Source organism: Salmo salar, unplaced genomic scaffold (assembly GCF_965601325.2).
Source record: "Salmo salar unplaced genomic scaffold, fSalSal1 ptg000432l, whole genome shotgun sequence".
Lineage (NCBI taxonomy): Eukaryota > Metazoa > Chordata > Actinopteri > Salmoniformes > Salmonidae > Salmo > Salmo salar.
The window spans coordinates 346,457-362,670 of record NW_027675387.1 but is presented as its reverse complement, the minus strand read 5'-3'; the positions used below and the strand labels follow the sequence as shown (position 1 = coordinate 362,670).

General features: G+C 38.9%; 1 protein-coding gene across 2 annotated transcripts; it reads left to right on the top strand.

Moving 5' to 3' along the window:
• The first annotated feature begins 2,727 nt into the window (after positions 1–2,727).
• On the top strand, positions 2,728–10,603 carry LOC145876112 (C-type lectin domain family 4 member E-like). 2 transcript variants are annotated; one of them, XM_082971895.1, is made up of 6 exons: positions 2,728–4,296; positions 9,134–9,235; positions 9,400–9,610; positions 9,731–9,873; positions 10,005–10,108; positions 10,228–10,603. In XM_082971895.1, the coding sequence occupies exons 3-6, from the start codon at positions 9,589–9,591 to the stop codon at positions 10,373–10,375; spliced, it is 417 nt and encodes a 138-aa protein (XP_082828021.1). In that variant the 5' UTR covers positions 2,728–4,296; positions 9,134–9,235; positions 9,400–9,588; the 3' UTR covers positions 10,376–10,603. The 2 variants fall into 2 exon arrangements, with proteins under 2 accessions (XP_082828021.1, XP_082828020.1); XM_082971894.1 differs by lacking the exon at positions 2,728–4,296 and having other exon boundaries at positions 4,873–9,235.
• The last annotated feature ends 5,611 nt before the right edge of the window (positions 10,604–16,214 follow it).

Sequence of the window (16,214 nt, the reverse complement as noted above, 5' to 3'; positions counted from 1 at the left end):
TACCAATGTGTCTAAGAAATTTAAACTCCATCATCATTATCAGTTATACAAATTTCCTTAAAACCAGTATTACAAATGACCTTAAATTCATCATCCAAATGGCCCTCCCATGAGGCTGATCAGACCACAAAGGGGTGCCATGATAGAGGTCAAAAGTCATACCACCCTTTCAAAACGGTGTTTCTTATTATATTAGACAAATTAAAGAAAAACCATCAGACATTTTATACATGTTGGATCCCAGGTTCCCAGACATTCCCTTATCACATATTTAATTAAAACTCAGAAAATAAAACTTCAACGATTCCATGTGTGTGTGTAACTTCTAAGATTCCATATGTGTGTATACCCCTTTAAGGAATCGTGGCTTCTAGGAAACATTCCACAGAGAGACAATGAAGCGCTCTTTTTCCCCAAAAAAAGCATTTCATTAAACTACACCGATTCAGAAACCCATAAGTTGACTACAAACAAAACCTAATAATGATGATAATTTCACTGTACTTCAAATCTATGAACCTCCCCTACTTAACCTCTCTGGGCTAGGCGGGACGAAATCGTCCCACCTACGCAACAGCCAGTGTAATCCCGTGGCGCGATTTTCAAATACCTTAGAAATGCTATTACTTCAATTTCTCAAACATATGACTATTTTACACCATTTTAAAGACAAGACTCTCGTTAACCTCTATGGGCTAGGTGGGACGCTAGCGTGCCACCCGTGGTGCACTCCATCAACAGCAGGTGCATTTCAAGAGCGGCAAATTTGAATCCAAATAAATGTCAAAATTCAAATTTTTCAAACATACAACTATTTTACACCCTTTGAAAGATAAACATCTCCTTAATCTAACCACGTTTTACGATTTCAAAAAGGTTTTACGGCGAAAGCATAAATTTAGAGTATGTTAGGACAGTACATTTACAAGAGTTGTGTGTAATGTTTTGTCAAGTCAAAGACAGGGTCACCAAAACCATAAAACCAGCTAAAATGATGCACTAACCTTTTACAATCTCCATCAGATGACACTCCTAGGACATTATGTTAGACAATGCATGCATTTTTAGTTCTATCAAGTTCATATTTATATCCAAAAACAGCGTTTTACTATGGCATTGATGTTGAGGAAATCGTTTCCCTCCAATAACCGGCAGTCAAGTCAGCGTCACAAATTAAATAATTAAAATTAGAAAACATTGGTAAAATATTATATTGTCATTTAAAGAATTATAGATTTACATCTCTTGAACGCAATCAACTTGCCAGATTTAAAAATAACCTTACTGGGAAATCACACTTTGCAATAATCTGAGCACTGCGCCCAGAAAAATACGCGTTGCGATACAGACTAGACGTCATGTTGGGGAGATCTAAAATCGAAAATACTATGTAAATAATCCATTACCTTTGATTCTCTTCATCAGATGTCACTTCCAGGTATCACAGGTCCATAACGAATGTAGTTTTGTTCAAAAAAGCTCATCATTTATGTCCAAAAATCTCCGTCTTGTTAGCACATGATCTAAGCCAGCCGGACTTCTCGTCATGAACGAGGGGAAAAAATATATTTACGTTCGTTCAAACATGTCAAACGTTGTATAGCATAAATCATTAGGGCCTTTTTTAACCAGAACATGAATAATATTCAAGGTGGACGAATGCATACTCTTTTATAACGTATTGGAACGAGGGTACCCAACATGAACTCGCGCGCCAGGTGTCTAATGGGACATCATCGTTCCATGGCTCTTGTTCGGTCAGATCTCCCTCCAGAAGACTCAAAACACTTTGTAAAGGCTGGTGACATCTAGTGGAAGCAATAGGAAGTGCCAAAATATTCCTCAGCCCCTGTGTTTTTCAATGGGATAGGTTTAAAGGTAATACAACACATCAGGTATCCACTTCCTGTCAGAAAATGTCTCAGGGTTTTGCCTGCCAAATGAGTTCTGTTATACTCACAGACACCATTCAAACAGTTTTAGAAACTTTAGAGTGTTTTCTATCCATATATAATAAGTATATGCATATTCTAGTTACTGGGTAGGATTAGTAACCAGATTAAATCGGGTAAAAATTTTTATCCAGACGTGCAAATGCTGCCCCCTAGCCCTAACAGGTTAATCTAACCACACTGTCCGATTTCAAAAAGGCTTTACAACGAAAGCAAAACATTAGATTATGTCAGCAGAGTACCCAGCCAGAAATAATCAGACACCCATTTTTCAAGCTAGCATATAATGTCACAAAAACACAGAAGACAGCTAAATGCAGCACTAACCTTTGATGATCTTCATCAGATGACACACCTAGGACATTATGTTATACAATACATGCATGTTTTGTTCAATCAAGTTCATATTTATATCAAAAACCAGCTTTTAACATTAGCATGTGACGTTCAGAACTAGCATAGTTCCGGTGAATTTACTAAACATTTACTAAATTACTCACGATAAACGTTCACAAAAAGCATAACAATTATTTTAAGAATTATAGATACAGAACTCCTCTATGCACTCGATATGTCCGATTTTAAAATAGCTTTTTGGTGAAAGCACATTTTGCAATATTCTAAGTACATAGCCCGGCATCACAGGGCTAGCTATTTAGACACCCAGCAAGTTTAGCACTCACCAGCTGGGTACTCTGCTGACATAATCTAATGTTTTGCTTTCGCTGTAAAGCCTTTTTGAAATCGGACAGTGTGGTTAGATAAAGGAGAGTCTTGTCTTTAAAATGCTGTAAAATAGTCATATGTTTGAAAAATTGAAGTTTTTGTATTTTTAAGAAATTTGTAATTCGCTCCACGCCTATCATTGGATATTGGAGCAGGTGTTCCGCTAGCGGAACGTCTAGATGTAAGAGGTTAAATCGGGTACGTTTTTTATCCGGCCGTGTAAATACTGCCCCCTACCCCCAACAGGTTAACACTGAGCACATGTGACAGACGTGACAGAGTCTGGAGACGCCGTGGAGAACGTTCTGCTGCCTGCAACATCCTCCAGCATGACCGGTTTGGCGGTGGGTCAGTCATGGTGTGGGGTGGCATTTCTTTGGGGGGCCGCACAGCTCTCCATGTGCTCGCCAGAGGTAGCCTGACTGCGTTAGGTACCGAAATGAGATCCTCAGATCCCTTGTGAGACCATATGCTGGTGCGGTTGGCCCTGGGTTCCTCCTAATGCAAGACAATGCTAGACCTCATGTGGCTGGAGTGTGTCAGCAGTTCCTGCAAGAGGAAGGCATTGATGCTATGGACTGGCCCGCCCGTTCCCCAGACCTGAATCCAATTGAGCACCTCTGGGACATCATGTCTCACTCCATCCACCAACGCCACGTTGCACCACAGACTGTCCAGGAGTTGGCGGATGCTTTAGTCCAGGTCTGGGAGGAGATCCCTCAGGAGACCATCCGCCACCTCATCAGGAGCATGTCCAGGCGTTGTAGGGAGGTCATACAGGCACGTGGAGGCCACACACACTACTGAGCCTCATTTTGACTTGTTTTAAGGACATTACATCAAAGTTGGATCAGCCTGTAGTGTGTTTTTCCACTTTAATTTTGAGTGTGACTCCAAATCCAGACCTCCATGGGTTGATAAATTGGATTTCAATAAATTATTATTGTGTGATTTTGTTGTCAGCACATTCAACTATGTAAAGAAAAAAGTATTTCATAAGATTATTTCATTCATTAAGATCTAGGATGTGTTATTTTAGTGTTCCCTTTATTTTTTTTGAGCAATGTATAATCAAACTAAGGGTGGTGGGAGTCATATCATGTATTATATTATCACACTAAGGCTGGTGGGAGTCATATCATGTATTATATAATCACACTAAGGCTGGTGGGAGTCATATCATGTATTATATTATCACACTAAGGCTGGTGGGAGTCATATCATGTATTATATTATCACACTAAGGCTGGTGGGAGTCATATCATGTATTATATTATCACACTAAGGCTGGTGGGAGTCACGTAGTGACCAGGGTTGTGCTAATTTCACAATTTCCCCTTCACTGTGGTTGACTGATAAAGAGTTTCACTACCTAAAGTCACACAGACGCAGGACTTTGCGGGGAGAAGACACAGCTATAGACGTATATTAGAGTTGAGGTTAGAAGTTACTGTATTTCACCACAAGTGTGTTAAGATGTCAGAGGGAGTCTATGAAAACTCAGATGGATTTGAAGACGATGAGCCTGATGCAATGAAAAACACAGAGATTGATGACCAATTATATTCCAATGTAAGAGCCTTCAAGCCCAGTTCAAGAGATGGAGTTGTTGATTCAGGTAAGATTACACACACACACACACACACACACACACACACACACACACACACACACACACACACACACACACACACACACACACACACACACACACACACACACACACACACACACACACACACACACACACACACTAAACAGGTGAGATTGCCATGTAGCAATATGGCTTTGTTCTGGACGACTGTGTGATCACGCTCTCCGTAGCCGACGTGAGTAAGACCTTTAGACAGGTCAACATTCACAAGGCCGCAGGGCCAGACGGATTACCAGGACGTGTACTCTGAGCATGTGCTGACCAACTTGCAAGTGTCTTCACTTACATTTTCAACCTCTCCCTGTCTGTCTGTAATCCCAACATGTTTTAACCTGTTAGGGCTAGGGGGCAGTATTGACACGGCTGGATAAAAAACGTACCCGATTTAATCTGGTTACTACTCCTGCCCAGTAACTAGAATATGCATATAATTATTGGCTTTGGATAGAAAACACCCTAAAGTTTCTAAAACTGTTTGAATGGTGTCTGTGAGTATAACAGAACTCATATGGCAGGCCAAAACCTGAGAAGATTTCAAGCAGGAAGTGGCCTGTCTGAGAAGTAGTGTTTCATCTTGGCTCTTTTTATTGAAGACTCAGGATCTGTGCAATAACGTGACACTTCCTACGGCTTCCATAGGGTCTCAGAGCCCGGGAAAAAGCTGAACGATATCGATGCAGGCTCTGGCTGAAACACTTTATCGCTTTTGGCAAGTGGCCACACAGAGTACTATGGGCTTAGGCGCGTGCCCGCTTCGACCGAATGCTTTCTTTTCCTTTGTCTGTTTACCTAAAAGCAGATTCCCGGTCTGAATATTATCGCTTTTTTATGAGAAAAATGGCATAAAAATTGATTTTAAACAGCGGTTGACATGCTTCGAAGTACGGAAATGGAATATTTAGAATTTTTTTGTCACGAATTGCGCCATGCTCGCCACCCTTATTTACCCTTTAGGATAGTCCCTAGAACGCACAAACAAAACGCCGCTGTTTGGATATAACGATGGATTATTTTGGACCAAACCAACATTTGTTATTGAAGTAGAAGTCCTGGGAGTGCATTCTGACAAAGACAACAAAGGTAATAACATTTTTCTTATAGTAAATCTGACTTTGATGAGTGCTAAACTTGCTGGGTGTCTAAACTAGCTAGCCCTGTGATGCCGGGCTATCTACTGAAAATTTTGCAAAATGTGCTTTCACCGAAAAGCTATTTTAAAATCGGACATATTGAGTGCATAGAGGAGTTCTGTATCTATAATTCTTAAAATAATTGTTATGCTTTTTGTGAACGTTTATCGTGAGTAATTTAGTACATTCACCGGCAGTGTTCGGTGGGAATGGTAGTCACATGCTAGTCACATGCTAATGTAAAAAGCTGGTTTTTGATATAAATATGAACATGATTGAACAAAACATGCATGTATTGTATAACATAATGTCCTAGGGTTGTCATCTGATGAAGATCATCAAAGGTTAGTGCTACATTTAGCTGTGGTTTGGGTTTATGTGACATTATATGCTAGCTTGAAAAATGGGTGTATGATTATTTCTGGCTGGGTACTCTGCTGACATAATCTAATGTTTTGCTTTCGTTGTAAAGCCTTTTTGAAATCGGACAGTGTGGTTAGATTAACAAGAGTCTTATCTTTAAAATGGTGTAAAATAGTCATATTTTTGAAAAATTTAAGTAATAGCATATCTAAGGTATTTGAAAATTGCGCCACAGTATTCAACTGGCTGTTGAGTAGGTTAGCCCATAGAGGTTAAGCAGACCACCCTGTGCCCAAGAACACTAAGGTAACCTGCCTAAATGACTACCGACCCGTAGCAACAGTTAGTGGAAGGCTGGTAATGGCTCACATCAACACCATTATCCCAGAAACCCAAGACCCACTCCAATTTGCATATCGCCCAAACAAATCCACAGATGATGCAATCTCTATTGCACTCCACACTGCCCTTTCCCACCTGGACAAAAGGAACACCTATGTGAGAATGCTATTCCTTGACTACAGATCAGTGTTCAACACCATAGTACCCTCAACGCTCATCAATAAGCTAAGGACCCTGGGACTAAACACCTCCCTCTGTAACTGGATTCTGGACTTCCAGACGGGCCGCCCCCCAGGTGGTAAGGGTAGGTAACAACACATCCGCCACGCTGATCCTCAACACGGGGGCCCCTCAGGGGTGCGTGCTCAGTACCCTCCTGTACTCCCTGTTCACTCATGACTGCATGGCCAGGCATGACTCCAACACCATCATTAAGTTTGCCGATGACACAACAGGGGTAGGCCTGATCACCGACAATGACGAGACAGCCTATAGGGAGGAGGTCAGAGACCTGGCCATGTGGTGCAAGGACAACAACCTCTCCCTCAACGTGATCAAGACAAAGGAGATGATCGCGGACTACAGGAAAAGGAGGACCGAGCATGCCCCTGTTCTCATCGATGGGGCTGTAGTGGAGCAGGTTGAGAGTTTCAAGTTCATTGGTGTCCACATCACCAACAAACTAACATGGTCCAAACACACCAAGACGGTTGTGAAGAGGGCACAACAAAATCTGAAAAGAGGGCACAACAGACTGAAAACATTTGGCATGGGTCCTCAGATCCTCAAAAGGTTCTAACGCTGCACCACCGAGAGCATCCTAACTGGTTGCACCACTGCCTGGTATGGCAACTGCTCGGCCTCCGACAGCAAGGCACTACAAAGGGTAGTGCATACAGCCCAGTACATCACTGGGCCAAACTTCCTGCCATCCAGGACCTCTATACCAGGCGGTGTCAGAGGAAGGCCTTAAACATTGTCAAAGACTCCAGCCACCCTAGTCATAGACTGTTCTCTCTGTTATCGCATGGCAAGCAGTAACAGAGTGCCTAAGTCTAGGTCCAAGAGGCTTATAAACAGTTTCTACCCCCAAGCCATAAGACTCCTGAACATCTAATCAAATGGCTACCCAGACTATTTGCATTGTCCCCCCCCTTTTTTACCCTGCTGCTACTCTGTTTATTATCTATGCATAGTAACTTTAATAACTCTACCTACATGTACATATTACCTCAATTACCTCGACACCAGTGCTCCCGCACACTGACTCTGTACCGGTACTCCCTGTATAAAGCCCTGCTATTGGTATTTTACTGCTGCTCTTTAATTATTTGTTACTTTTATTTATTTTCATTTTTTTGTATTTTTCTTAATGGGCTACGGGGGCAGTATTGAGAATTTTGAAAAAAATATGTGCCCATTTTTAACTGCCACCTACACCAACTCAGAAGCTAGGATATGCATATTATTACCAGATTTGGATAGAAAACACTCTGAATTTTCTAAAACTGTTTGAATGGTGTCTGTAAGTATAACAAAACTCATATGGCAGGCAAAAACCTGAGAAAACCTGAGAGAAAAAAAGAATTTTGTGGCTGTACTATTTTTTTTTAATCATTGTTTAATAGATACCACAGTGAGAAAGGATTCATTTCGCAACTCCTACGGCTTCCACTAGATGTCAGCGATCTTTATAAAGTTGTTTGAAGCGTCTATGATCAACAGAGACCGGATGACAAGGAAGGGAAGTTGACCTCCCTGGGATGTCGTCACTTCCATTATTGCCTGCACCTGCTCAATCATGTAACTCGAGACAATTTTCAAAGATGTTTTTCTAGACACAGGAGCGGTCGTGTTGAAACATTACTGATGTTTGACGTTAAAAATGGCTCTAAAGATTGATGCTAAACAACGTTTGACATGTTTGAACGAACGTAAATAGATTATTTTTTAAAACTTTTTTAACTTTTCGCCGTGACTTCCCACCCCCCGCCCGCACTACTTTTGAGTAGCCACCGAAGCGCTAACAACATGGAACAACTTGGAGTTATTTGGACATCAATTATGAACTTTGTCAAAAGAAACCACATTTGTAGTGGACCTGGGATTCCTGGAAGTGCCAATGGATGAAGATAATCAAAGGTAAGGGATTATTGACGATAGTATTATTGATATTAGCTGGTTACAAGATGATGCTAACCTATATAGCCTAGCCTATTGTTCTTAGCACAGCACCCGGTTTATTGCAACTTGTGATTTCGCAGTAAAGTTATTTTGAAATCTGGCAATACAGTAGCATTTACGAAATGATAAACTATTATTATTTGAATCACAATATTATAATTTACCAATGTTTTCGAATAGTAATTTTGTAAATTGTAACGTTGTTCACCGGAAGCACTTCAGAGAAGAAAAAAAATCTGAATTTCACGCTACTGTAAAATGCTGTTTTTGGATATAAATATGAACTTGATGGAACAAAAAATGCATGTATTGTATAACATAATGTCCTAGGAGTGTCATCTGATGGAGATTGCCAAAGGTTAGTGCATCATTTTAGCTGGTTTCTGCTTTTGGTGACGCCTGACCTTGAATTGAAAATGGATGTTTGTACTTTTGTGGCTATGTACTGTCCTAACATAATCTAACTTTATGCTTTTGCCGTAAAGCCTCTTTGAAAATCGAACAATGTGGTTGGAATAAGGAGATGTTTATCTTTTAAATGGTGTAAAATAGTTGCTTGTTTGAGAAATTGAAATTATTAGATTTTTGATGTTTTGAATTTCCAGCCTTGTTAGCAATCCCGTCTCGGGGTTCATTGCTAACCTGTAGCCCCAACAGGTTAAAACACCTGTTGGATACGGCGCATGTGACAAATACAATTTTATTTTATTTATTTGTCCCAATCGTGGATGATACAGTAAAACACATTACCAAATACCATACTTTAATAATTTGTGATTCAGTACATTTCCAGTGGTGGAAGAGACCCTCTGGAGTAGCTGCTTTGTGTCTGGGGCTGCTGTCTGTCCTCCTACTGACTGGGATCATAGGCCTGTCTGTCTACTGTAAGTTTAGTATTTTGTCACTGAGACTTAAGTAGAATACTTAATCATCCTTAATCATCCTTAATCATCCTTAATCAACCTTAATCATACTTAATCATCCTTAATCATCCTTAATCATCAATGGTGTGGTAGTTACATGTTTGATTAACTTTTCCATTTTACAGATGGAGTAATTGGTCATCACGACTCAACAGAGAGAGACCAGCTACAGGCCAGTTACAGCCTTCTGACTAAAGAGAGACCAGCTACAGACCAGTTACAACAAGCTGACTAAAGAGAGAGACCAACTACAGACCAGCAGTAACACCCTGACTAAAGAGAGAGCCCAGCAACAGAAAGAGAAAAATGATCTCATGAGAAAGTTCTCTAATCTGAGTGAGTTTACCAAATAAATGATCATAACATCATATTTCTAATATGCAGTCAACTTGTGTTTGTATTCTAAAATAATAGGTGCAGAATAATAAGATGGAAATTCATGTTTTTGTCTTGTAGAACAAACCTGCCCTAAAGACTGGAAGAAGTTTGAATCCAGTTGGTACTTCCTGTCTACTGAGACTAAAACCTGGGGGGAGAGCAAAGATGACTGTCTGGAGAGAGGAGCAGACCTGGTGATCATCAACAGTGATAAGGAACAGGTGAGAGAGAAAGAGAGAGAGATATGGCGGGGGGGTTATGATCAAACATCCCTTGGTCAGTAATGTATCTTCCAGTATTTAACACATGTAGTCTATAGTAGTTGACAATATCAGCTCTTTCTCACCAACAGGAGTTTCTCTTCCACCTCAACAAGGGTTTCTGGATTGGTCTGACTGACACTGTTACTGAGGGGACCTGGAAATGGGTGGACGGCAACCCACTGACCACCCCAAAGTAAGAGACTACTGCTCTAACAACTCTGACCACCGTGTAAGGGGTAGGACTGATTCTGTGTTGTTCATACTCTAGGTTCTGAGAGAGTGGTCAGTCTAACTGTGTTATTTCTACTGCAGGTACTGGGGGAGTGGACAGCCTAATGGTGGTGGAGTGGAGAACTGTGTGTTGTTAACTCACAGTTCATCAGACCAAGGACCATGGCATGACTATCCGTGTTCATTTAACCGTTCCTGGATCTGTGAGATAGTTCTTTCTCACTTTTAGTTATGATGTTGATTGTCATGCTGAAAGTCATGATACCAGCTACAGGGCCTTCAGAAAGTATTCACTGCCTAGACCTTTTCCACATTTTGTTGTTTACACGCTGTATTTTTTAATCGATTAAATTGAGATTTTACTGTCACTGTCCTACACACAATAACTCATAATGTCAAAGTGGAAATATGTTTTTCTTTTCTTTTTTACAAATGAATAAAAGATTTAAATCTGAAATGTCTTGAGTCAGAAAGTATTCAACCCCTTTGTTATGGCAAGCCTAAACACGTTCAGAAGTAAAATGTGCTTCCGTTGACACATAATAGGTTGCATAGACTCACTGTGTGAAATACAGAGTACAGTATAAAATAGAAAGGAGGACCAAGGCACTCTTCATATAATTGATTAAAATGCCTTTATTAGTATGGCATGTTCAATAGAAACAAGGTTTTAAAAATCTGACGCGTTTCGGCTGCATGGCCTTCGTCAGGGAGTACAAAGAAATAATACAATGTCCTCCTTTGAACAGCTTTTCCCAATTAGCCCTAATTTGAAGAGGGAGTGGTTAAAATTGATTGGACACACCTAGTAAGCAATACTATACACATTAAAAAGTGAAATACTGTAGCTATGTTATCAAAAAAAAATACAACTCCAAGCTAGAAGTATCAGAACACTTAGAAAGGTAGTTCTAACCTTAAACATGACTGGGAGAAGTGTGAAGAATAAGAAAGCAATATATTCCATAGTACACTAGAACACAGCAAAACATGAACAACAACAGTCTAAACATAGCTGAGGGCAATTGAGCAAAATGTCCACTAGATGACAGCAAATGGACCTATCACAACCCTACAGGAATGGTGAGAAATCCATATCTTCATGTAAACCAGGGTATTTAGTGGCTTGTAGTTTGTAAATCCATATCTTCATGTAAACCAGGGTATTTAGTGGCCTGTAGTTTGTAAATCCATATCTTCATGTAAACCAGGGTATTTAGTGGCCTGTAGTTTGTAAATCCATATCTTCATGTAAACCAGGGTATTTAGTGGCCTGTAGTTTGTAAATCCATATCTTCATGTAAACCAGGGTATTTAGTGGCTTGTAGTTTGTAAATCCATATCTTCATGTAAACCAGGGTATTTAGTGGCCTGTAGTTTGTAAATCCATATCTTCATGTAAACCAGGGTATTTAGTGGCCTGTAGTTTGTAAATCCATATCTTCATGTAAACCAGGGTATTTAGTGGCCTGTAGTTTGTAAATCCATATCTTCATGTAAACCAGGGTATTTAGTGGCCTGTAGTTTGTAAATCCATATCTTCATGTAAACCAGGGTATTTAGTGGCTTGTAGTTTGTAAATCCATATCTTCATGTAAACCAGGGTATTTAGTGGCCTGTAGTTTGTAAATCCATATCTTCATGTAAACCAGGGTATTTAGTGGCCTGTAGTTTGTAAATCCATATCTTCATGTAAACCAGGGTATTTAGTGGCCTGTAGTTTGTAAATCCATATCTTCATGTAAACCAGGGTATTTAGTGGCCTGTAGTTTGTAAATCCATATCTTCATGTAAACCAGGGTATTTAGTGGCCTGTAGTTTGTAAATCCATATCTTCATGTAAACCAGGGTATTTAGTGGCCTGTAGTTTGTAAATCCATATCTTCATGTAAACCAGGGTATTTAGTGGCCTGTAGTTTGTAAATCCATATCTTCATGTAAACCAGGGTATTTAGTGGCCTGTAGTTTGTAAATCCATATCTTCATGTAAACCAGGGTATTTAGTGGCCTGTAGTTTGTAAATCCATATCTTCATGTAAACCAGGGTATTTAGTGGCCTGTAGTTTGTAAATCCATATCTTCATGTAAACCAGGGTATTTAGTGGCCTGTAGTTTGTAAATCCATATCTTCATGTAAACCAGGGTATTTAGTGGCCTGTAGTTTGTAAATCCATATCTTCATGTAAACCAGGGTATTTAGTGGCCTGTAGTTTGTAAATCCATATCTTCATGTAAACCAGGGTATTTAGTGGCTTGTAGTTTGTAAATCCATATCTTCATGTAAACCAGGGTATTTAGTGGCCTGTAGTTTGTAAATCCATATCTTCATGTAAACCAGGGTATTTAGTGGCCTGTAGTTTGTAAATCCATATCTTCATGTAAACCAGGGTATTTAGTGGCCTGTAGTTTGTAAATCCATATCTTCATGTAAACCAGGGTATTTAGTGGCCTGTAGTTTGTAAATCCATATCTTCATGTAAACCAGGGTATTTAGTGGCCTGTAGTTTGTAAATCCATATCTTCATGTAAACCAGGGTATTTAGTGGCCTGTAGTTTGTAAATCCAAAAACTTTCCCTTTGGTTTAACTGTTTAAGACGGTCCCCTTTTCTAATAGAGGCCGGAATGTGATCAATACCCATAGCTTGTAGGGAGGCAGGGTTGCCATGGTGTAAGGACTTGTAGTGCCTTGCCATGGGGTAGTCTTCATTGCCTACCCGTATAGCGTACTTGTGTTCCGCTAAGAGGTCTTGAAGGCGTCTCTAGGTGTGTCCAATTCATTGTGTAACCACTCCCTCTTCAAATTAGGGCTAATTGGAAAAGCTGTTCAAAAGAAGTCATTGTATTATTCTTTGTACTCCCTGACGAAGGCCATGCAGCCGAAACGCGTAGGATTTTTAAAAACTTTGTTTCTATTGAACATAACATACAGATAAAGGCATTTTAATTAATTATATGAAGAGTGCCTTTGTCCTCCTTTGTTTTTAATAAATCATATTAATGTGTACAGTCCAACATGTAATGTTGTTGTGGTATATAATAAATCATATTAATTTGTACAGTCCAACATGTAATGTTGTTGTGGTATATAATAAATCATATTAATGTGTACAGTCCAACATGAAATGTTGTTGTGGTATATAATAAATAACATTAATTTGTTCAGTCCAACATGTAATGTTGTTGTGGTATATAATAAATCATATTAATGTGTTCAGTCCAACATGAAATGTTGTTGTGGTATATAATAAATAACATTAATTTGTACAGTCCAACATGAAATGTTGTTGTGGTATTCTCCAATAATAAATCATATTAATGTGTACAGTCCAACATGTAATGTTGTTGTGGTATATAATAAATAACATTAATGTGTTCAGTCCAACATGAAATGTTGTTGTGGTATATAATAAATAACATTAATTTGTTCAGTCCAACATGAAATGTTGTTGTGGTATATAATACATCATATTGATGTGTACAGTCCAACATGTAATGTTGTTGTGGTATATAATAAATCATATTAATGTGTTCAGTCCAACATGTAATGTTGTTGTGGTATTCTCCAATAATAAATCATATTAATGTGTTCAGTCCAACATGTAATGTTGTTGTAGTATATAATAAATCATATTAATGTGTACAGTCCAACATGAAATGTTGTTGTGGTATATAATAAATCATATTAATGTGTTCAGTCCAACATGTAATGTTGTTGTAGTATATAATAAATCATATTAATGTGTACAGTCCAACATGTAATGTTGTTGTGGTATATAATAAATCATATTAATGTGTACAGTCCAACATGTAATGTTGTTGTGGTATATAATAAATCATATTAATGTGTTCAGTCCAACATGTAATGTTGTTGTGGTATATAATAAATCATATTAATGTGTTCAGTCCAACATGTAATGTTGTTGTGGTATATAATAAATCATATTAATGTGTACAGTCCAACATGTAATGTTGTTGTGGTATATAATAAATCATATTAATGTGTTCAGTCCAACATGTAATGTTGTTGTGGTATATAATAAATCATATTAATGTGTACAGTCCAACATGTAATGTTGTTGTGGTATATAATAAATCATATTAATGTGTACAGTCCAACATGTAATGTTGTTGTGGTATATAATAAATCATATTAATGTGTTCAGTCCAACATGTAATGTTGTTGTGGTATATAATAAATCATATTAATGTGTACAGTCCAACATGTAATGTTGTTGTGGTATTCTCCAATAATAAATCATAAGTAAGTAGCCCTCTCATTCCTATTCCCCATAATATTGTACTATAAGTGTCTTTATTAAATGCTTTAGGTTAAAATAATTACTCTTCGACGATTTTTGAAACACATTTTTGACGTCTCTGTGCGTTACGCACCTATACTGTGGGTCTCCCATCCTCCTCAACAACAGAAATGTCTAATAACGTCTAATACAATTCATCATTAACCTGTTACATCTAGACGTTCCGCAAGCGGAACACCTGCTCCAATATCCAATGATAGGCGTGGCACGAATTACATATTCCTCAAAAATACAAAAACTTCAATTTTTCAAACATATGACTATTTCACAGCATTTTAAAGACAAGACTCTCCTTTATCTAACCACACTGTCCGATTTCAAAAAGGCTTTACAGCGAAAGCAAAACATTAGATTATGTCAGCAGAGTACCCAGCCAGAAATAATCAGACACCCATTTTTCAAGCTAGCATATAATGTCACAAAAACCAAGAAGACAGCTAAATGCAGCACTAACCTTTGATGATCTTCATCAGATGACACACCTAGGACATTATGTTATACAATACATGCATGCTTTTTTCAATCAAGTTCATATTTATATCAAAAAACAGCTTTTTACATTAGCATGTGACGTTCAGAACTAGCATACCCCCCGCAAACTTCCGGGGAATTTGCTAACAATTTACTAAATTACTCACGATAAACGTTCACAAAAAGCATAACAATTATTTTAAGAATTATAGATACAGAACTCCTCTATGCACTCGATATGTCCGATTTTAAAATAGCTTTTTGGTGAAAGCACATTTTGCAATATTCTAAGTACATAGCCCAGCCATCACGGGCTAGCTATTTAGACACCCGGCAAGTTTAGCACTCACCAATATCAGATTTACTATTATAAAAGTTTGATTACCTTTTGTTGTCTTCGTCAGAATGCACTCCCAGGACTGCTACTTCAATAACAAATGTTGGTTTGGTCCAAAATAATCCATCGTTATATCCGAATAGCGGCGTTTTGTTCGTGCGTCCCAGACACTATCAGAAATGGTAAATCAGGGTCGCGCGCATGGCGCAATTCGTGACAAAAAAAATCTAAATATTCCATTACCGTACTTCGAAGCATGTCAACCGCTGTTTAAAATCCATTTTTATGCCATTTTTCTCGTAAAAAAGCGATAATATTCCGACCGGGAATGTCCATTTAGCTAAACAGAGGAAAGAAAACAAAGCTTTCGGTCGACGCGGGCACGAGCCTGAGTCTCACAGTACTGTAACCAGCCACTACCCAAACGCGCTACTTTGTTTCAGCCAGAGCCTGCAAAGCCACGATTCAGCGTTTTGCCGCCTTCTGAGAACCTATGGCAGCCGTAGGAAGTGTCACGGGACAGCTAAGATCCTCACTCTTCAATAAACAGAGACAAGAAGAACGACACATTGTCAGACATGCCACTTCCTGCATGAAATCTTCTCAGGTTTTTGCCTGCCATATGAGTTCTGTTATACTCACAGACACCATTCAAACAGTTTTAGAAACTTTAGGGTGTTTTCTATCCAAAGCCAATAATTATATGCATATTCTAGTTACTGGGCAGGAGTAGTAACCAGATTAAATCGGGTACGTTTTTTATCCAGCCGTGAAAATACAGGTTAATAATTCTGCACGTTTTCTGTGATCAGAAGCCTGATTCTACTCACTGTGGTAGTGTGGAAGTGTTGAACTGTATTATTTGGCCGGTGGTCCTGTTGTCCCCAGTCCCAGTGGTGAAGATAATGTCTTAATTGAGCTTCTTGTCTGTGACTGAGAT